Source organism: Scyliorhinus torazame, chromosome 7 (genome assembly GCF_047496885.1).
Source record: "Scyliorhinus torazame isolate Kashiwa2021f chromosome 7, sScyTor2.1, whole genome shotgun sequence".
In the NCBI taxonomy this organism is placed as follows: Eukaryota; Metazoa; Chordata; class Chondrichthyes; order Carcharhiniformes; family Scyliorhinidae; genus Scyliorhinus; species Scyliorhinus torazame.
In genome coordinates this window covers 185,056,846-185,078,186 of record NC_092713.1, presented here as the reverse complement: position 1 = coordinate 185,078,186, position 21,341 = coordinate 185,056,846, and the positions used below count along the sequence as shown (strand labels likewise).

Below are 21,341 nucleotides of genomic sequence, written 5' to 3'. Positions count from 1 at the left end.
TGATTCCCCAAATATTGTCCATAATCAGGATTACTTACCCATCGTAAGCTCCACTCACAATCCTCTTGTTGTCAAATCGAATACATCGGACTAGCTCCTCATGCCCTTCTAAGACCCGCAGGCAGGCACCACATTCGATGTCCCACAACCTGCACAAGGGAACACCAACATTACAATTTCAACATTCTCACTTTACAGAGAATTCGACTGACACTTGAGCTATATCAGTGAATGGATCCATTTCTCTAAATTCTATTCCCATCAAAAGGTGGGATGTGTCAGTGCCTGGTGAATTGAACTATTTTCCATTTGAGACTACTCCCAGTGTCAGTACACAATTCCCACCCTGCCAGTTACAGGAAATATGCCTCCACAACCATCTCCATGGCTTCCCCTTCCTCCAGTCATTTGACTAAAGATGGCTTGTTCAGGGTCAGCTCTTGGACTGATAATAATAATCTTTATTGTCCCAAGTAGGTTTTACATTAACACTGCAATGAAGTTACTGTTAAAAGCCCCTGGTTGCCACATTCCAGCGCCTGTTCGGGTCACAGAGGGAGAATTCAGAATGTCCAAATTACCTAATAGCACGTCTATCGGGACTTGTGGGAGGAAACTGGAGAACCCGGAGGAAACCCACACAGTCACGGGGAGAACATGCAGACTCTGCACAGTGACCCAAGCAAGAATTGAACCTGGGACCCTGGTGCTGTGAGGCAACAGTGGCAACCATTGTGCTACCGTGCTGCTCATGATACAAACAAGGTACACCCCCACCGCATAGTTTCCTACAGAGCCAGTTCAATGATGCAAAAGAGCAGCCAAGCTGTGAAAGCCTCAAGTATTTCCACATTAACAATAAAACTGACATTTGTACAAGGTCAAACTCAGTAGTATCCTTCCACTAGACAAAGTGAAGAACAGGCGGAATAAATGCAAACTTTGTGCACATTAGGGACGTGAAGATTACCAGACGAAAAAATGATCAAAGTCCATCTAGCTCTCCTTCTACCATCGAAGGTGTTGCATGATGACATGGTGCTAAGCAACCTGTTTTACAGTAGACCCAGACATGATGCGAGGAGAATTTCAAAATGGGCAGATTCAGGAACTACTGGTTCCTCACAAACACACCAAACTTAACCACATACTATCTCAAACTATCCATAATCACAACATTTTATTTTCTGAAAGAAATCTAATACAGATTAATTCATTCATTCAACTGCTGCAAATATTTTTCTAGAGAATCGGTTTATAAATTGAAAACTCATTTACTGAAGTAATATTTCTACAAATTAGTTTTGAATTTATCCTCCCTTCAAGACTTCCTATTTCTAAGATGAAATAGCTGGACATTGTAGCAGGGCCAGAAGACAATTCGCAAAACATCAATTATACAAATTCTTTTTTTTTTTTTTTTTTAATACATTTTTTTTATTCTCCTCCATTTTCACATTTTCTCCCACATTTACATCCATCAACGATAAACAATAATCAGCAAGATAGGTCAGTCCCCATAATAACAACAACGATCCCATCTACCCACCAACCCCCAAACCTCAACCCGCATGTTTACATAAACAAATGACAGAAATAAATCAGGGATTACCCGTAGTCACCCTTAATCTTACACAGCTCCCAACCCCACCCCCCCACCCCAGGTCTCCAGCTCCTCCCGCCCACTGCCTCTTGTAAAACTCCTCCCCCTACCCTCGGTTCCTTCCCCCGCAACTTTCCACCCCGGTTAGACCACTTGGACCCTGTTCTGCCAGGCTCTGATGGCCGCAGCCCCTCCCCCCACCTCACTCCCGTTCACTGGCCGGCACACACCGGCCAGCGTGGAGGCCCCTGCCCGGGTCCCTTTCCCACTTGCCCGGCCCCAGGAAAGCCCAACGATCCCCTTTTAGCGCACAAACCCCGCCTATCCACCTACACCCCAAAGAACTCTCATTTCAAGTGAAAGTCCCGTCCCTTCCCTCGTCCAAATATATACCACCTTGGCTCCTTTAATCTCTACACCCGCGCGCAGTGATACAAAAAAGAAGAAAATACAATCATGAGGTTACATCGGCACATGGCCATTCCTCAGTTTGTCAGTTCTGCCACAGTCCTTCTGCTTTCGCAAACTCCTCCGCTGCTTCCGCCGTTCCAAAATAAAAGTCCCTGAGCTTGTAAGTCACCCTCAGCTTCGCTGGATATACAATGCCGCACCGCACCTTGCTAATGTACAGTGCCCTCTTCACCCGGTTGAAGGCAGCCCGCCTCCTTGCCAGCTCCACCGTAAAGTCCTGGTATACACGTATACCAGCTCCAGCCCACTGCACCACCTGCTTCTGCTTGGCCCAGCTCAGGACCTTCTCCGTCACCCTGTACCTACGGAAGCACAGAGTCACTGCCTTGGCGGCTCACTCGCCTTTGGTACAGGCCTCCACGACCGATGAGCCCGATCCAGTTCATATCGGGAGGGGTCCTCCCCCTCCCCCAGTAGTTTTGCCAGCATCGCGGCAAAATACTCAGCCGGCTTCGGTCCTTCAACTTCTTCGGGCAGCCCCACAATCCTCAAGTTCTGTCGCCTGGATCTATTTTCCAGGTCTTCCATTTTTCCTCGCAGATCCTTGTTAGTATCCATCACCTCCCGCATCGCTTTCCCCATCGAGGCAAGTTGATCACCGTGCTGCAATAACGTCTCCTCCACTTCCTTCAGCGCCTCCCCTTGCTCTCGCACCTCCGCCACTGCGCTCGCCACCTCCGTCCTCACCGGGGAAACCGCCTCCTCCACCAGCACACTCAAAGCCTCCCTCATCTCCTTCCTCACCGTCTCCATGCATTTCGCAATCTGCGCCAACTGCTTTTCAAATTCTGCAGCCATCACCTTGGTTATTTCTTCAGCCGGAAGCAGTGTGGCCTTCCCTGGTGCTCCAGCCTCCATTTTTCCTGGTGACCCCGCGGTGACCTTTCCACTCCCCGACGGACCTCCAGCTGGTTTTTTTTCCACCGTTTTTCTGCTCACCCTCAACATTTTTCTTTGGGGTTTTTTTCCCTCCTGTGTCTTCTCAGTGCCTCCTCCGTGCCTTCTCCCTTCTTCTGCCGCCACCGCGGACCCTGGGACCGGGCTTAAAGCCCCAAAATTGCCGTTCCCGAGCGGGGGCTCTCCATTGTGCGGCCGCCTCCCGCCTGCCGTCGCCGAAAGTCAATTATACAAATTCTTGATCTTCTCCTTTTCACTGACATGCCCAATTTACATAACTGTCCTCATTATCTAATCCCTTTCTTCCTCTCAAACACTGATTTCCCCCTTATCCACCCAGCATCCTCTATTATTCTTACTCACCATCTCTCGAGCACCACAATCGCACTACATCGGGAATGCTGAACCAGGGTGACACTTGTCCCAGTCAAGATGGGACGGAAAATAAATACATTTCTCCGTCAGCCTGGGTACTTCATAAAATTATTATTTTTCTCTGTATTTCAAAATGGACCATTGCTGGACTGCAAAATAGCCCCAGATGATCACATGTTGGCTTCTGGTAGTTTCTGAGCAGTAAACAAAGACTTTCCACACACCTTCCTGGACACTAATATGGTGCAAAAGCGTTACCTGGTCCAACACAATGGTTTTCAACCAGTGGTCTCGCTTTACAACCTGAAACATGTTAATTAAAGGAAGTCAAACTGCTAAAGTCTCTGTCATGTGACACAAGTTGTTGGAGGTTATAGGCAGTTACAGTTTGACATCCAAAGAAAAGCAGTAGCTCCAGGCAATCAGCCTGCGTTACCACCTTGCCATCAAGGATGGGGCCCCGCAAGGATGTGTGCTCAGTCCTCTACTGTACCCCCTATACACACATGACTGTGTGGCAAGATTTAACTCCAACTCAGTCTATAAGTTTGCGGATGATACGACTGTGGTGGGTTGTATCTCAAACATCGACGAATCAGACTACAGAAGGGAGATAAATCATTTGGTTGCATGGTGTACCGAAAACAATCTCTGAATGTCAGAAAGACCAAGGAACTGATCCATCGACTTCAGGAAGCATAGTACGACCCCCCCGTCCCGTCCCGTCCCCCCCTCCCCGTCTGTATCAATGGCTCCGAGTGGAGATGGTCGATAGCTTTAGGTTCCTGGGGGTCACCATCATCAACAGTCTGTCCAGGTCCACTCACGTTGATGCCACAGTCAAGAAAGCCCAACAATGTCTCTACTTCCTAAGGAAGCTAAAGAAATTTGGCATGTCTGCATCAACTCTCACAAACTTCTACAGATGTGCCATAGAGAGCATCCTATCCGGCTCTATCACAGTCTGATATGGCAACTGCACTGCCCAAGATCGCAAGAAACTGCAGAGTGCAGTGAAAAAGAGAAGATCAAGAATTCGCATAATTGATGTTTTGCGAATTGTCTTCTGGTCCTGCTACAATGTCCAGCTGTTTCATCTTAGAAATAGGAAGGATTGCTCTTGAAGGGAGGATAAATTCAAAACTAATTTTCAAAACATTGATTCTGTATTCACTTCCCGCCGCCTCAGGAAGGCAGACAGCATTATCAGAGACCTTTCCCACCCAGGCTTTATCTTCTTCCAGGCCCTTCCATCAGGCAGAAGGTACAGAAGTCTGAAGACCCGCGCATCCAGACATAGGAACAGCCTCTTCCCCACAGCTACAAGACTCAACGACTCCCCCTCGGATTGATCTGTTCCCTGTAAGAACTCCATTCACAACACCCAATGCTGCTTTTGCTCATGTATTTGCTTTGTTTGGCCCCTTGTTCCGTACTGTAACCAATCACGGTTTGTCGATTTACCATTTGTCATTCTTTGTGTTTACTATGTACGTACTGTGTACGTTCCCTCGGCCGCAGAAAAACACTTTTCACTGCACTTCGGTACATGCAACAAGAAATCAAATCAAAAAAGCGGGTGGCAACAGTAAGTATTCGGGCACTCATTTACAGTCTTAACTACTGGAACATTGGACCGTGCGTTTTCAAAACTAAATCAATTCCACGTGTCTTAGGAAGTCTCGCTTTTGGAAAGTCGGATCACTCTGCAACAGTCAGCCAACCTACCCTTTGAAGGAACATTCCATTAGACTTTTGATTCGGGACACTGGACACACACAAAACCATAACTTGTTTTTTTATTTTGGTCGGGCCCTTATTACGATCCCGGGCCAGACAACAATAGTTGTTCGGATACTGAACAAAAATTTAAGACTGCGAGGAAAGGATACTTCCCTCCAGGAGTGATTCCATGCGCAAATAGTGATACAGTATATTAGAAAAATTTTTATTACTGACACAGTATTGCTAACTTTAACCTCAAAGAAAATAGCTTACAGTTACTAGTTAAACAATGCTTAAGAATGAAATGAAACACTCATAACGGCTATCTTTATCACCACTCAAACAACACCCATCTTGGGTCTAAATTCACTTTTAAATATCGTCAGCAGATCCAGGCATACTTGCTTAACCGAGATGTCTCAGATGCTCCGCTTTGATGAAGTGGCATCATTCTGGACTCAACTTGCAGATCCTTACCCTTCTCAAACTAGTGTTTAAACTGCCAGCCTGAGAAATTGCTCCCATCCTCTTCACAAGCAAATCTTTAACTCATTGTTTTGAAACAAACTGCTCGTCTGTCCACATACAGATCTAAATTCACTGTATTAAGAGCAGCTGCTTGTCTGTTCACATTCCAATCTAAAACTGAATTATAAAACTGAAACCTCAACACCCAACTGCTCCAGCCATGGCTCATCCCACTAACTACATCTTGCTCTAACTAATCACAATGTCTCTCCCTACTCCCCAGGGAATTCTCTTTATATAAACAAAATTCCATTAGCCAAACTTTTACAATGCTTTAATTGCACCTGTCTCTAAAATGTGCCTCCTGCCTTTCAAATCAGGATTATTTGCAGCAGTCACACACTAACCCACGCTTTTTAACCCTTACTGCACCAACTACATAGAATACAATATATGTGAAATTTCTACATTCATCACACCCTGAATCTCCTTCCTTTCCCTCAGCCCCCTTTATATTGTACAAGTGCAAAAGGGGCAGACATTGCAAAACCCCTCTCCCACCTGCGTATGCGTGACAATAAACCAACCCCTTTTATTTTAGCTCACCTCGAGTTTGCTGTGCAAGTTACGCATAAAGGATTAGAACACTCCACGTTTAAAGGATGGGGACAATACACTGCCACTTATAAAAAGGGAAGGGGGAACTCAAAATCAAAACGAACACCTTTCTGTTTGCAGATGGGTAGGGAGAAGAGAAATCATGGCTGTTTAAATTAACCACCCTCCTGTCCATAACACACGACTGTAGAAAGCTGCCAAGAGGAGGCTGGGTAGTTCCCCCACAGCCAGGTCTCCTAATTGTTAACCAACAACCTTCAAATGTGGATGCCAGGAAGAGAGCAGTCAGCGCAAACATGATGTCTTCTTGAAACAGATCAACAGCATTGGGTGTCAGGCTCCCAAATGAAGAATGATTATCTCAGCAAGGTACCAGGGGATGCCAAGTGCCGGTGGAATGTCACATCAATACTAGTTTGAGGTGGAGAAGAAATCAACTAACTGCACCAGGTTCTTAATTACCTGCAGTAGTTTAAACACATTATAAAACTACTTGAAATATTACACAATGGCAAATCAGTATTCAGAAAGTGATCAGTCGATTGGATAGAGTGGGGGGGGGTTACATCTGGGTGCATGATAAATGGTTGTGGTTATTGTTCCACATCATATGCAATTTCGGACCAGACAGCACACGGCCACTTGGCCAGTAGTGCCTGCGCCAGCTCTCAGGGTTATACAAGTGGTCCCACTGTTCAGTTCTATCCCTAAAGCCTTGTGTTCATCATTATTTACAGATATAGACAGAGATTCAACAGGCCACAGACTCTACCTGATGGTGTTGTCTGAGGAGCCACTGACAACCAGCCGGTCTCGATACTGAAGGCACGCTATTCCACGTTTATGGCCATTCAAGGTACGAACAAATTCACAAGTGCTTGTGCTCCACACCTGCAGAGATAAACACAAAAGATGTCTTATGTCAGAAAACAAACCTTTCAAAAACAATCTCTACTTTCCATCACAAGTTCACATCAGATCAAAATAGTAGCCAAAGCTCCAAGCTTCTGAACTAAAGATAGCTGATAAATATGCATCCCTACTCCTTCAGAGGGCAGATGTCACCAAGGCCACTTTATCCAAAGAGTAAAGAGGGAGAAAACTGGAGAACTACATCACAAACCCATGGAAGATTGGGAAGCTCAAGACAGAGTGTACACTGAATACTGAATGTGATCAGAACCTAAACATCTTCATGCTTTACAGTTCAAACACTCCAGAGAGACTGAAGGAAATCTCCTGGAAATACAAAACAAAAGTTGTTGGAAGTAACCAACAGGTCAGTGAGTGTTGAAAAGGGAACATTTTGAGAAGGAGCCTCTTTATTGCAAAAAATATGCTCCTCATATCATTTAAACAGCATTCTGCAGCAAATAAATCTTATGGAGAAGTTGAGGCAGACTAAACAAAGGACATCAGTGAGTCTCTCGGGCAGGAAAGGGAACAGGTTCCTGTCTCTCTTTCTCTCGCTCTGCTCAGCCATGATCAGAGTGAAATTGAACAGGAAGGCACCGAGGACAGTTCTACACAACCAAGAGCGGGTAGAGAGAAGAGGATGTTGTTCTGCTGAGCTGGCAGAACTCCTGGCAATATCTGTATACCCAGCTTTGCACCAGGTCAGGCAGGCACAGCAAAACTATAAATAGGGGGCAACTGGGGCTAAAAATAGAATAATTTACACAAACTAAAGAATTCAGGCTTCTTTTCACGGAAGCCGGCAGTTATTTACAGCATGACCATTAGTCATGCAGTGACGCAGCAAACACGGACTAAAGGAACAAAAGCAAAAACTGCAGAGTTGGAAATTTGAAACAAGATCAAAAACAAAGGACTGGAAAAGCAGGAGGTCAGGCAGGATACTTGGAGGAAACAGTTGATGTTTGGAGGACAGATCCTCTTTCAGGGTTGAAATAAAGGAAGTTCATTCCATGGTAAATCTTCCAAGCTGGAGGGTGATGACACACAGCAGGCCAGAACAAGCAGACACACATACACAAAATGGGGAGAGCGAGGCGGGCACGGCGAGGGGAGGGCGAGGCGGGCACGGCGAGGGCGAGGCGGGCACGGCGAGGGGAGGGCGAGGCGGGCACGGCGAGGGGAGGGGAGGGCGAGGCGAGGGGAGGGCACGGCGAGGGGAGGGCGAGGCGGGCACGGCGAGGGGGAGGCGGACACGGCAAGGGGAGGCGTGGCGGGCACGGCGAGGGGAGGGTGAGGTGGGCACAGAGAGGGGAGGGAGCGGCGGGCACGGAGAGGGGAGGGAGCGGCGGGCACGGAGAGGGGAGGGAGCGGCAGGCACAGCGAGGGGAGGGAGCAGCGGGCACGAGGAGGGGAGGGAGCGGCGGGCACGGGGAGGGGAGGGTTATGGGCCAGGGTTTAGAGAACCCCAAAGTGTATCATGGAGTTCACCTGACCCACAACTTTTAATAGATTGTGGTATGGGGAGCACACGGCCCACTCCACAGGTGTGGTACAGCAGAAATTAAAAGTAATTTTTAAAGCAAAACAATGTTTATTCTATGAACTCAAGTTAACCTTTTAAAACATACAGTGAACATCTTAGTAACCATTAATTCAAATACAACCCCCAAAGACTACAACACTAAATAAACCTTTAAGCTTTCTGTTTTAACATCCATACGACTTAAAAACAAAACCTTTATAAGAAGCACATCAGGTTAAAGTCACTACTGAAAACATTTATAGTTCTGAAATCACCAAATGATCAAGAGATAGTCTTTTGATGGCAGAGAGAACAGCAGTCCACCTGCTTGATCTGGCTTCAGCTCCATCACTCAAAACAAAACTAAAACACACCTTCAGCCTGCTAAAAAACTAAAGTAAAAAGCAGACAGACAGCCCAGCTCCACCCACTCTGACATCACTGCAGTAATAAATACCCATTTCTTAAAGGTACTCTCACTACAGATATTTATATACACACCCATTATATAAACACCCATATCTTAAAGGTACTCTTACATGACAGGAGGGTGAGGCGGGCACGACGAGGGGAGGGCAAGGCGAGTGCAGGAAGCGGCGGGCACGGTGAAGGGAGGGCGAAGCGGGCACGGCGAGGGGAGGGCGAGGCGGGCACGGCTAGGGGAGGGCAAGACGAGGGGAGGAAACGGCGGGCACGGCGAGGCAGGCACGGCAAGGGGAGGGCGAGGCGGGCATGGCGAGGGGAGAGCAAGACGAGGGGAGGAAGCGGAGAGCAAGGCGAGGGGAGGAAGCGGCGGGCACGGCGAGGGGAGGGCGAGGCGGGCACGGCGAGGGAAGGGCGAGGCAGCGGTGGGCACAGTGAGGGGAGGGCGAGGCGGGCACGGCGAGGGGAGGGCGAGGCAGGCACGGCGAGGGGAGGGCGAGGCAGGCTCGGCAAGGTGGGCACGACGAGGGGAGGGCGAGGCGGGCACGGCGAGGCGGGCACGGCGAGGGTGAGGTGGGCACGGCGAGGCGGGCACGGCGAGGGTGAGGTGGGCGCGGCGGCACGGCGAGTGGAGGGCGAGGCGGGCACGGCGAGGGGAGGAAGCGGCGGGCACGGCGAGGGGAGGAAGCGGCGGGCACGGCGAGGGGAGGAAGCGGCGGGCACGGCGAGGGGAGCAAGCGGCGGGCACGGCGAGGGGAGGAAGCGGCGGGCACGGCGAGGGGAGGAAGCGGCGGGCACGGCGAGGGGAGGGCGAGGCGGGCACGGCGAGGGGAGGGCGAGGCGGGCACGGTGAGGGGAGGGAGCGGTGGGCATGGCGAGGGTAGGAAGCGGCGGGCACGGCAAGGGGAGGGCGAGGCGGGCATGGTGAGGGGAGGGCGAGGCGGACACGGCGATGGGAGGGCGAGGCGGGCACGGCGAGGGGAGGGCGAGGTGGGCACAGTGAGGGGAGGGAGCAGTGAGCATGGCGAGGGGAGGGAGCAGTGAGCACGGCGAGGGGACGGAGACGTAGATAGTGAGCAGGGAGACTGAGACATAACAGTGATTGATAGTTAAAAATTTTAACTCACTTTAATAGTTCGGTCTCCTGACGCTGATACAATGTATTTGTCATCGAAGTCTACCACATTGACCGCTGCCCGATGGCCAACTAACACCCTCCGCAGAGTGATGTCAGTTGGCGAGGCCATGTCCCACACAGCTATTGATCTGTCCTTTGAGCATGTGACCATCAATCCGTTACTGAAACGAAGGTGCAACACTGCCTCATTGTGATGAATTAACGTGTTCAAAACCTCCGCCGTGTTAACATCCCAGACCCTAGGAAATAAATCAATCTAGTTAGGGCCTGCCACTGAATTGCAGTTTAACAATGGACATAATTTGTAACACTGGACTGAATTGTGAAAAGGTCTAAGTGAACGAAAGCAATATTACAGAAATTCTTTTCTCTGCTTCTATAGATGGTGTACAGTCTCACTGACGCAACCTGACCTGTCACGTATCTCATCTCAGTGACCATTCTTCATGTGGTAGTCTGCCCAGTAAGGGTTGACAGTCTGTTCTACTATTGAGAAGGGGGATCACCTACGACCGAGTGAACTCGCCTTACTTGGTGCTCATTTTTTAAAAAAAAATTTAGTGTACCCAATTAATTTTTTTCCAATTAAGGGGCAATTTAGCGTGTTCAAACCACCTACCCTGCACATCTTTGGGTTGTGGGGGCGAAACCCACGCAAACATGGGGAGAATGTGCAAACTCCACACGGACAGTGACCCAGAGCCGGGATCGAACCTGGGACCTCGGCACCGTGAGGCAGCAAGGCTAACCCACTGCGCCACCGTGCTGCCCCCTTCTTGCTCATTTAGCCAGCTGAGGAACAGAATGATGTGGGCCAAGCATTTTATTCCTTTCTTCTTCCATGGGGATGTGGGCATCGCTGGCAAGGCCAGCATTTTCACCATTCCTATTTCCCCTTGAACTGAGTTTTTAGGATAAATTGTTAATAATTTCATGATCACCATTACTGAGACTAGCTTTATAAATTCAATTAATAAATCTGGAATTAATTAACAGGTGGCATTGTAGCGCAGTGGTTAGCACTGTTGCCTCACGGTGCCAAGGACCCAGGTTCGAATCCGGCCCAGGGTTCAAATCCGGCCCCGGGTCTCTCTCCGTGTGGAGTTTGCACATTATTCCCGTGTCCGCGTGGGTCTCACCATCTCACCCCCCACAACCCCAAGGTGTGCAGGGTAGGTGGATTGGCCATGCTAAATTTCTCCTTAATTGGAAAAAAATAATTGTGTACGCTAAATTTATTTTTACAAATAAATAAATAAATCTGGAATTAAATTCTTCTGCTGCCTTGGTGTGATTTGAACATTAGCCTGGGCCTCTGCATTACTAGCCGAGTGACATTATCACTATGCCACCATCCACTTCCAGATATACAGTTATACAATACTTGGGCCTAATAGCTAACATTCATGCTGCGGTTTAAACTTCAGTCTGGACAGGAGCACCTGGCATAATCGAATGTCTCAATGAAGTTCTCGAGGAACATTGCATTGTGGGGTTTGCCAGTATTCAGGGGAGATGCCAATTGCAGTTGGTTTAGATAGGCAGTAAAGCCCTTACAAAGAAAAGGAGGTATCGCTCCTGGCAAAATGGCCAACATCATCGCTTCAACCTTCAGTTCCAATTGATCATTCATCTCACTTATTGTTTGAGAATCTTGCTGTGTGTAAAATGGAACTTCTTTTTCTTTCTTAGTCAGCTTGGTTCCTGGTGAGAACCAAGAATCTATTTGTAAAAGAGGGGGCAGTCAACCTACACTTCAGCAGGGTGAGAGGGCTAAGGCATCCTCATAGTCAGTTGACTTAACACAGTGCTCTGGCTTTGGTGTCAAACTGTTGTGGGTTCAAATCTCACACCAGAAATGTGAGGATATTAAGTAAGCTGCCACTTCAGGAAGTGCTGCACAGGTGGAACAGGAATCTTTCACATAGGACCTTAATTTGAGGCCATGCCTGCCCTCTCGAGTGGGTGTGAAAGATCCCAAAAGCGTTTTTGGAAAAAGAGCTGAATTATTGGGTTGTGGCCAATAGTTATAATAATAACTTTTATTATTGTCACAGGTAGGCTGAAAATCCCCTAGTCGCCACACTCCGGCATCTGTTCGGGTACACCCGAGGGGTATTCAGAATGTCCAATTCACCTAACAGCACGTCTTTCGGGATTTGTGGGAGGAAGCCGGAGCACCCGGAGGAAACATGCAGACACGGGGAGAACGTGTAGACTGCACACAAGACAGTGACCCAAGCCGCAAAATGAACCCAGGGCCCTGCCGCTGTGAAGCAACAGTGCTAACCACTGTGCTACTGTGCCGCCCTAACATCATTAGCCCTCAACATCGTGAACACAAATTATTTGATTACTTATTTCAATTGATACTGACTACATTTCAAAAATACTTAATTGGCTGTGAAAACATGCATGGTCCAACACAAATACAAATTCTTCCCTTCTCCCTTACTATCAGATATATAGAGGAGATAGGGGAAATAGACAGGAGCTGAGGAGCATAAAGTGGGAGCAATTGTTCTTGGTAATGTAGAGGTTGTTTAAGGAGCACTTGCTGCGAGTGCTGGATAGTTTGGTCCCACAGAGACGAGGAAGGAATGGTAAGGTGAAGGAGCCTTGGATGACAAGAGAAGTGGAGCTTCTAGTCAAGAGGAAGAAGGAAGCTTACGTAAGGTTGAGGAAGCCAGGATCTGACTCGGCTCTAGAGGGTTACAAGGTAGCCAGGAAGGAACTCACAAATGGACTGAGGAGAGCTAGAAAGGGTCATGAAAAAGCCCTGGCGGGAAGGATTAGGGAAAACCCCAAGGCGTTCTACACTCATGTGAGAAAAAAAAGGGTGATCAGAGTGAGAGTAGGGCCGATCAGAGATAGTGGCGGGAACTTGTGCCTAGAGTCTGAGGAATGGGGAGGCCCTAAATGAATATTTTGCTTCAGTAATCACTAGAGAGAGGGGCCTTGTTGCTCATGAGAACCAGGTTAATAGACTCAAACAGGTTGATATTAAGGAGGATGTGCTGGAAATTTTGAAAAGCATCAGGATAGATAAGTCCCCTGGGCCTGACGGGATATACCCAAGGTTACTACAGGAAGCGAGGGAGGAGATTGCTGCACCGTTGGCAATGATCTTTGCGTCCTCACTCTCCACTGGACTAGTACCGGATGATTGGAGGGAGGCGAATGTTGTTCCCCTGTTCAAGAAAGGGAATAGGGAAATCCCTGGGAATCACAGACCCATCAGTCTTACGTCTGTGGTGAGCAAAATATTGGAAAGGATTTTGAGAGATAGGATTTATGATTATTTAGAAAAACATAGTTTGATTCAAGATAGTCAGCATTATGGCTTTGTGAGGGACAGGTCATGCCTCACAAGCCTCATTGAATTCTTTGAGGATGTGACTAGACACATTGATGAAGATCGGGTGGATGTGGTGTATATGGATTTCAGTAAGGCATTTGATAAGGTTTCCCATGGTAGCTCATTCAGAATGTTAGGGGGCATGGGATACAGGGAAATTTGGCTTTCTGGAAACAGAATTGGCTGGCCAAAAGAAGACAGCGAGTGGTAGTGGATGGAAAGTATTCTGCCTAGAGGTCGGTGACCAGTGGTGTCCCGCAAGGATCTGTTCGGAGACCTCTGCTCTTTGTGGTTTTTATAAATGACTTGGATGAGTAAGTGGAAGGGTGGGTTAGTAAGTTTGCCGATGACACAAAGGTTGGGGAGTTGTAGATAGTGTTGAGAGTTGTTGCAGGTTACAACAGGACATTGACAGGATGTAGAGCTGGGCTGAGAAGTGGCAGATGGAGTTCAACCTTGATGCATGTGAAGTGATTAATTTTGGAAGGTCGAATTTGAATGCTGAATACAGGGTTAAAGGCAGGATTCTTGGAAGTGTGGAGAAAAAGAGGGATCGTGGGGTCCACGTACATAGATCCCTCAAAGTTGCCACCCAGGTTGATAGGGTTGTTAAGAAGGCGTATGGTGTGTTGGCTTTCATTAACAGGGGATTGAGTTTAAGAGCCGTGAGGTTTTGCTGCAGCTTTATAAAACCCTAGTTAGACCACACTTGGAATATTGTGTCCAGTTCTGGTCGCCTCATTATAGGAAGGATGTGGATGCTTTGGAGAGGGTATAGAGGAGATTTACCAGGATGCTGCCTGGACTGGAGGGCATGTCTTATGAAGAAAGGTTGAGGGAGCTAGGGCTTTTCTCACTGGAGCGAAGAAGGCAGAGAGGTGACTTGATAGAGGTGCACAAGGTGATGAGAGGCAAGGATAGAGTGGATAGCCAGAGACTTTTCCCCAGGGTGGAAATGGCTGTCACGAGGGGACATAATTTTAAGGTGATTGAAGGAAGGTATAGGGGAGATGTCAGAGGTAGGTTCTTTACACAGAGAAGGGTGGGTGTGTGGAATGCACTGCCAGTAGGGGTGGTGGAGTCAGAGTCATTAGGGACATTTAAGCGACTCTTAGACAGGCACATGGACAGCAGTAAATTGAAGGGGTGCAGGTTAGGTTGATCTTAGATTCAGATAAATGGTCGGCACAACATCCTGAGCTGAAGGGCCTGTACTGTGCTGTACTGTTCTATGGGAGAGGTAATCACTGTTCGTGCTTCTCGCTGATGGTTAATGCCTACCACCTTGGCAGGTGCCCAGGAGCAGAGTGCAGAGTCAATTAATTAAATAGCCAAACATCTAGTTACTGGGATGGTACTTCCTGAATGAGCCACTGGGTTCCTGCATCTTACCTTACTGTGGAGTCTGAAGATCCAGTAACAATGACTCGCTCATCATACTGCAGACACAGCACAGAGCCTGTGTGACCCGTTAGTATCTTCAAACACTCCAGCGACTGTTTGTCCCAAATCTTCCGCAAAGAAAACAACACAATCAAAATGAGGTCTGATGTTGATCTATCCTCCTTACTGCTGCTCTTGCCTTAAAGCAGCACAACAAAAGCACTTGTGGTTGTTGAGCTTATTTTTCCATCCATACAATAAAAAGGAAAATGACCATATAAAATCAACCTGTTTTTATGATACACTCATACTCAAGTCCATCTCAAATTGCTTCCATCCAGCCAAAATCCATCAGCTCCCCCCCCCCCCCCCCCCCCCCCCCCCCCCCAGTGACTCAGGAAATTATTCCTTTTGCCCCAGGGGGTCTGGAAGGGGGCTATAAGAGATGGCAGCGGGCAGGGATTGAGAGATTTTGGGACCTATTCATTCAGGAGGGTTTACCGACCTGGGAGGCATGAGAGGAGGAGTTTGAGTCGCTGGGCGGGAACGGGTTTCGGTACCTCCAGGTACAGGATTTTGTCCAGAGGCAGGTTCCTGGCTTTCCTCTCCTCCCCCTGAGGGGGTCACAAGATAAGGTGATGTCAAAAACAGAAGTTGGAGAGGGGAGGGTCTCGGAGATATACAAGGAGTTGATGGAGTAGGAAGGGGCCCCTATCAGGGAGGTGAAGAGGAAGTGGGAAGAGGAGCTGGCTGGAGAGATAGAATTCGAGCTGTGGGAAAAAGCTTTGAAGAGAGTCAATTCATCCTCGTTGTGTGCCAGACTTAGCTTGAACCAGTTCAAGGTGGTCCACAGGGCCCACATGACGGTAGCCCGGATAAGCAGGTTCTTTGAGGAGGTGGAGGACAGATGCGGGCGGTGCGGGGGTAGCCCGGCGAAACATGTACGTTTGTTTTGGGCATGTCCGAAATTGAGGGGATTCTGGCAGGGATTTAGGGACGTTTTGTCAGAAGTCCTGGAAGGGAGTCCAGAACTGGCAATATTTGGGGTATCGGAAGATCTGGAGGCCATGGGGGGGGAAGGGAGGCCGATATCCTGGCCTTCTCCTCCCTGGTATCCCGGAGACAGATTTTGCTGGGTTGGAGGGACTCGGAGCCTCCGAAGTCAGGAGTGTGGGGTCAGCGATATGGCAGGTTTTCTCAGTCTGGAGAAAATTAAATTTGTTTTGAGAGGATCAGTTCAAGGGTTCTCCCAGAGATGGCAGCCGTTCATAGACTACTTCAAAGAAAATTGAACGTGAGCAGTAAGGTGGGGGGGGGGAAAAACAGGAGGTATGGCAATGTTACAATGGGACAGAGAATATAGTTTACGGGGGCAGCTAGGGAATAGAGCGGGGGGAGTAGGGGGCGTGGTTCTGTAGGGTGTTTTTTCTTTCTCCACGTGTGTCGGCCCGCGCAGTTGTTTAAGAGATGTTAATGTGTTAAACTGTGAAAATTACAAATGCTTCAATAAACTATTTTCTAAAAAAAAGAAAATTATTCCTGAGCAGGTTGAGAATAATTAAGTTTATTGCTGAGTTAACTGATCTCAGCTGTAGTATAATTGGCTTCAGCGTTCCCAGGTTACGGGGTAGAATGACTTGAGGTGCTGTTCCTGATCACAGTCTAGTTTGGGTTCCTCCTGGATTGTCTGGAATGAAAGGCTAGTCTCCCGGACACAAACTCATGAGCTTCGCACACTGTATAAAAACAGACAGTAGAGAGAGCAGTCTCTAGGCTGGGTACCATAACCACCATTACTGACTGCCAAAAGGATCCACATGTCGTGTGAGTAACGGCAGGATACTTGCAGGGAAGTCTTGTGAAGAAAACATCAAGAATTTGATGCAGCCAGAGTTTGCAACACGAGTGTTGGTGTGCATGTGGGGTGCCAAGGGGTGGATATATTTGCCAGTACACCAATATCTAGCATTCTTATAATGCTCCTTCTCTCACCTCCAGCTTCTAACCTCTCCATCGTTACTTTTCTTATCCGCCCCCAAAAGCCCACCCAGGTGATTCTGTGCCTTTGCTTAGCCTTCAACAACACAATACAAACAATTGCACAAAAACTCAAATCTTGCCACCTTGACACCGAGCAATTTAACTCAAGTGAGCAACTGGGCGGCACGGTGGCGCAGTGGTTAGCACTGCTGCCTCACACCGAGGATCCAGGTTCGATCCTGGCCCCGGGTCATTGCCCGTGTGGAGTTTGCACATTCTCCCATGTCTGCGTGGGTCTCACCCCCACAACTCAATGATGTGCAGGTTAGGTGGATTGGCCACGCTAATTACAGGGCGGCACAGTGGTTAGCACTGCTGCTTCACAGCTCCAGGGATCCGGGTTCAATTCCGGCCTCAGGTGACAATCTATCTGTATGGAGTTTGCACTTTCTCCCAGTGTCTACGTGGATTTCCTCTGGGTGCTCTGGTTTCCTCCCACAGTCCAAAGATGTGCAGGTTAGGTTGATTAGCCATGCTAAATTGCCCTAGTGTCCAAAAGATTAGATGGGGTACTTGGATAGGGTGGAGGCGTGGGCTAAAGTAGGGTGCTCTGTCCAAGGGCCAGTGCAGGCTCGATGGGCCAAATGGCCTCCCTCTGCACTTTAGGGATTCTATAAGATTCAAAGTCCACAGTGAAGGCAGCATATGACATTGTTCATGTGCTGTGTTTGCAGGGGAAAATAAAAGAACATAATGAATCTTACGAACATTTATATGCAAATTACATTGAAAAACTCTGAACAAATTCCACCATTTTCCATGTCGGTGGTCACCATTTTGCAATACATGAGAACTCAATGGCACAACAGGTAATGTTGTCATTTTCATGACTTACTTTAATTGAGTTATCTCTCAGACCACTGATTATTTTCTCATCATCATATTGTAGACAGTAAACTCCTTTGCTGTTCTCTGACCGACACTGGATTCTCTGAAGGTTGTGTCGCCCACACCTCCAGTTGGATTCTATGGTCTGTAGAGAGACAAGTGAATAAAATCAGGATGCATGTTGGAAAAGCACTGGCCGTCGTGACAGAATGGAGAGATTTTTGTGGTTCACATGATTTTCAATAGTCAGTCAAGTACAATGTAAAAATGGCCATTTTTGAGTCTGAATTCATCACTTCTTTGTCAATGATGACTGCACAGTTACAGTGCCAAAGGAAGGTATATGCTCTGAACGGATGTTGGCCATTTGTGTTATTTCACTTAAAGAAATGAGTTGTTTAAAGACTGGGGCTGGCTGCTTGAAAGGAGAATGCACACTGCATAACAGGTTGGGGAATAAGTTCATTCCTCAGGCTGCTAATCCACTGAAGTGAAAATTGGCAGGAGAAAGGGCAGTGGTGAAGCATTAACGCAGAACTTCACAAGGTACAGGTTTCAAAGGCATGGTTAGAACACAAAAGTAGTCCCGTGGCACCTTGTAAACCTTGCTATTCCACTTGAGTTCTGTTTGGAGATCTGTTGCTTGGATCTGAAGTTTGTACCACCCATTTATAACTTCATATCTGTGAAAAACTGCTTCATACAGCAGTTCAGTCCAACTTATGCAAGAAATAGCTTTCCAGGAGGAGCTGTTTTCTTTACCCTTTGTACATTCCTTTCGTTAATTACTGTATTTTCAGTATCTTCTAAAGTCTAGCTCCAGTAATATAGAAACCCATTTGATTTAGCCTGAACATGGTGGAACATTCCTGCTTTCAAAATCAGACGAAAGTACCAGACATGTTCGCCATTCTGCAAAACACCATAACTGATGACTGCCATTCGCCTGGCAGGTGATCCCAAAAAGAACACAGGTTCCTGCACATGGGAGAACCGGCTTTGGAGAAAATAAGGATATTTGGCCCCTGACCGCAGAACAAGGATGGGTGGACAAAGTACTGAATTTTAGTAGCCCCATGTAGCTACAGTCCAGTGCTGCCACTGGATGTAATTAGCCTACTCTTACTGATACAGGATGGCTCATTGCCACCTCAAATCATTCCCAGCATTGCAACTTCGAACGTCAGCAAAATGGCACTGTTTTCAAAAGGGCAGTACCTTCCATTGCATTACGAGGCATTTCCTTTCAAATGGAAGTTCGACATTCCCACTAGTACTTTACCAAAGCCTCCACATGTCTTAATCCATCAGCAATGCCATAAACATCTGCCACTTGGGTAAGTAACTTGGTAATCATGGTTTAATCAACACCAATCTCCAGTACACACAGAATTCAGAAATCACACAACACAGGTTCAAAGTGGGGCAAGCTGCTCTGGATCTTGGTTTATTTCCTCAACAAAGCAGAATGATCCGCACTGCACCCAGCAAACAAATCACAACTTGACCATTGTACGTACTGGGTGTCTGGAATGGCTTATAGAACAACTTGGTATGAATTTATCTATGCGTTAAAGCTTAATATGACCCAGCTACCCTATTTGGACATGCCAGGAATCACAAAATCCAACATTGGAGTTAATTCTGTACCTATTCCTATCGGAACCAAGCCAGCTGGATACAAATGAGTGGTTAGGGTGAAACCACCGCTATCGAGTGGTAGTATAAAAGCCAACTATGCAGTTCTTTGTTTTTGTTTTAAAAACAAAAATTAAATTCTACCCATTTTTGGCATCATCTCCAGTGCCTGTTGAGAAGTCCTGTTGAGTTGAATGGTACCACCCTTCTGCCGCATTCACTAGGGAAGGGGGAGTATCTGGTCCTGGTGCGTGAGGGTCAGTATTACACTACACAGTGGGCAGGATTCTCCCATCGGGCGGCTAAGTGTCGACCCCGCCGTAAAAACAGGAGTGTTTTACTCCAGCGTCGGCGCCCGTTGTGGGACTCCATTCTGCGGCCCACAGGGGGCTAGCACGGCGCTGGAGCGGCCCATGCCGCTCCAGCTGCCAATCCCGGCGTGAACACTGCATGCGCAGTGGCCTTCTTCCCCGCGCCGGTCCCGAAGCCAAATGGCGTAGGGCTAAGGAGCCGGCACGGAGGAAAGGAGGCCCCCATCCGGGCCGGAGAACGGCGCGCCGGCCCCGGCCGGAGAGTCGGCGCATACTCCAGCCAGCGTCGCACTGACCATGCCGGCGCCGATTCTCCGAGCCGGCGGGGGTCGGGGAATTCCACCCAGTGTCTCTATACACTGAGGATAGCGGAGTGTCTGGTCCTGGTGTGAGGGTCAGTATTACACTACACAGTGTCTCTCTACACTGAGGATAGCAGAGTGTCTGGTCCTGGTGTGAGGGTCAGTATTACACTACACAGTGTCTCTCTACACTGAGGATAGCGGAGTGTCTGGTCCTGGTGTGTGAGGGTCAGTATTACACTACACAGTGTCTCTCCACACTGAGCACAGGGGAGTGTCTGGTCCTGGTGTGTGAGGGTCAGTATTACACTACACAGTGTCTCTCTACACTGAGGATAGCGGAGTGTCTGGTCCTGGTGTGAGGGTCAGTATTACACTACACAGTGTCTCTCTACACTGAGGATAGCAGGGTGTCTGGTCCTGGTGTGAGGGTCAGTGTTACACTACACAGTGTCTCTCTACACTGAGGATAGCGGAGTGTCTGGTCCTGGTGTGAGGGTCAGTATTATACTACACAGTGTCTCTCTACACTGAGGATAGCAGAGTGCCTGGTCCTGGTGTGTGAGGGTCAGTATTACACTACACAGTGTCTCTCTACACTGAGGATAGCAGAGTGCCTGGTCCTGGTGTGTGAGGGTCAGTATTACACTACACAGTGTCTCTCTACACTGAGGATAGGGGAGTGTCTGGTCCTGGTGTGAGGGTCAGTATTACACTACACAGTGTCTCTCTACACTGAGGATAGGGGAGTGTCTGGTCCTGGTGTGAGGGTCAGTATTACACTACACAGTGTCTCTCGACACTGAGGATAGCAGAGTGTCTGGTCCTGGTTGGAGGTCTGTATTACACTACACAGTGTCTCTCCACACTGAGCACAGGGGAGTGTCTGGTCCTGGTGTGAGGGTCAGTATTACACTACACAGTGTCTCTCTACACTGAGGATAGCGGAGTGTCTGGTCCTGGTGTGCGAGGGTCAGTATTACACTACACAGAAGTTGTGTAGTGGAGAGGAGAGATCAATATTTCAGGTGTAGAACCTATACGCGTATTTTATTACTTTTTGTTGTGGATCTACTGACTGGAGAGATTGTGTGTGGGGGGGGGGGGGGGGGGGGGGGGGTTTAGCTCAGTTGGCTGGACAGCAGTTTCGTGCAAGGCCAGAAACATGGGTTCAATTCCTGTACCGGCTGAGGGTAATCATGAAGTCCCCTCCTGCTCAACCTTGCTCTTCGCCTGAGGTGTGGTGATCCTCCGGTTAAATGAATAATAATCTCTTTTGTCACAAGTCGGCTTACATTAAAACTACAATGAAGTTACTGTGAA

The 21,341-nt window shown here is 48.1% G+C and overlaps 1 protein-coding gene across 3 annotated transcripts in view; it reads right to left on the bottom strand.

The window, feature by feature from the left end:
* LOC140426737 (F-box/WD repeat-containing protein 11) overlaps positions 1-21,341 on the bottom strand; it is a 199,468-nt gene that overhangs the window by 24,244 nt on the left and 153,883 nt on the right. For all 3 annotated transcript variants that reach the window (XM_072511862.1, XM_072511860.1, XM_072511861.1), the window contains 5 exons: positions 17,775-17,912; positions 14,909-15,027; positions 10,148-10,397; positions 6,930-7,048; positions 39-149 (listed from right to left, as the gene is read on the bottom strand). In XM_072511862.1, the coding sequence (XP_072367963.1) occupies positions 39-149; positions 6,930-7,048; positions 10,148-10,397; positions 14,909-15,027; positions 17,775-17,912 (737 nt within the window). The remainder of the gene's footprint in view (positions 1-38; positions 150-6,929; positions 7,049-10,147; positions 10,398-14,908; positions 15,028-17,774; positions 17,913-21,341) is intronic.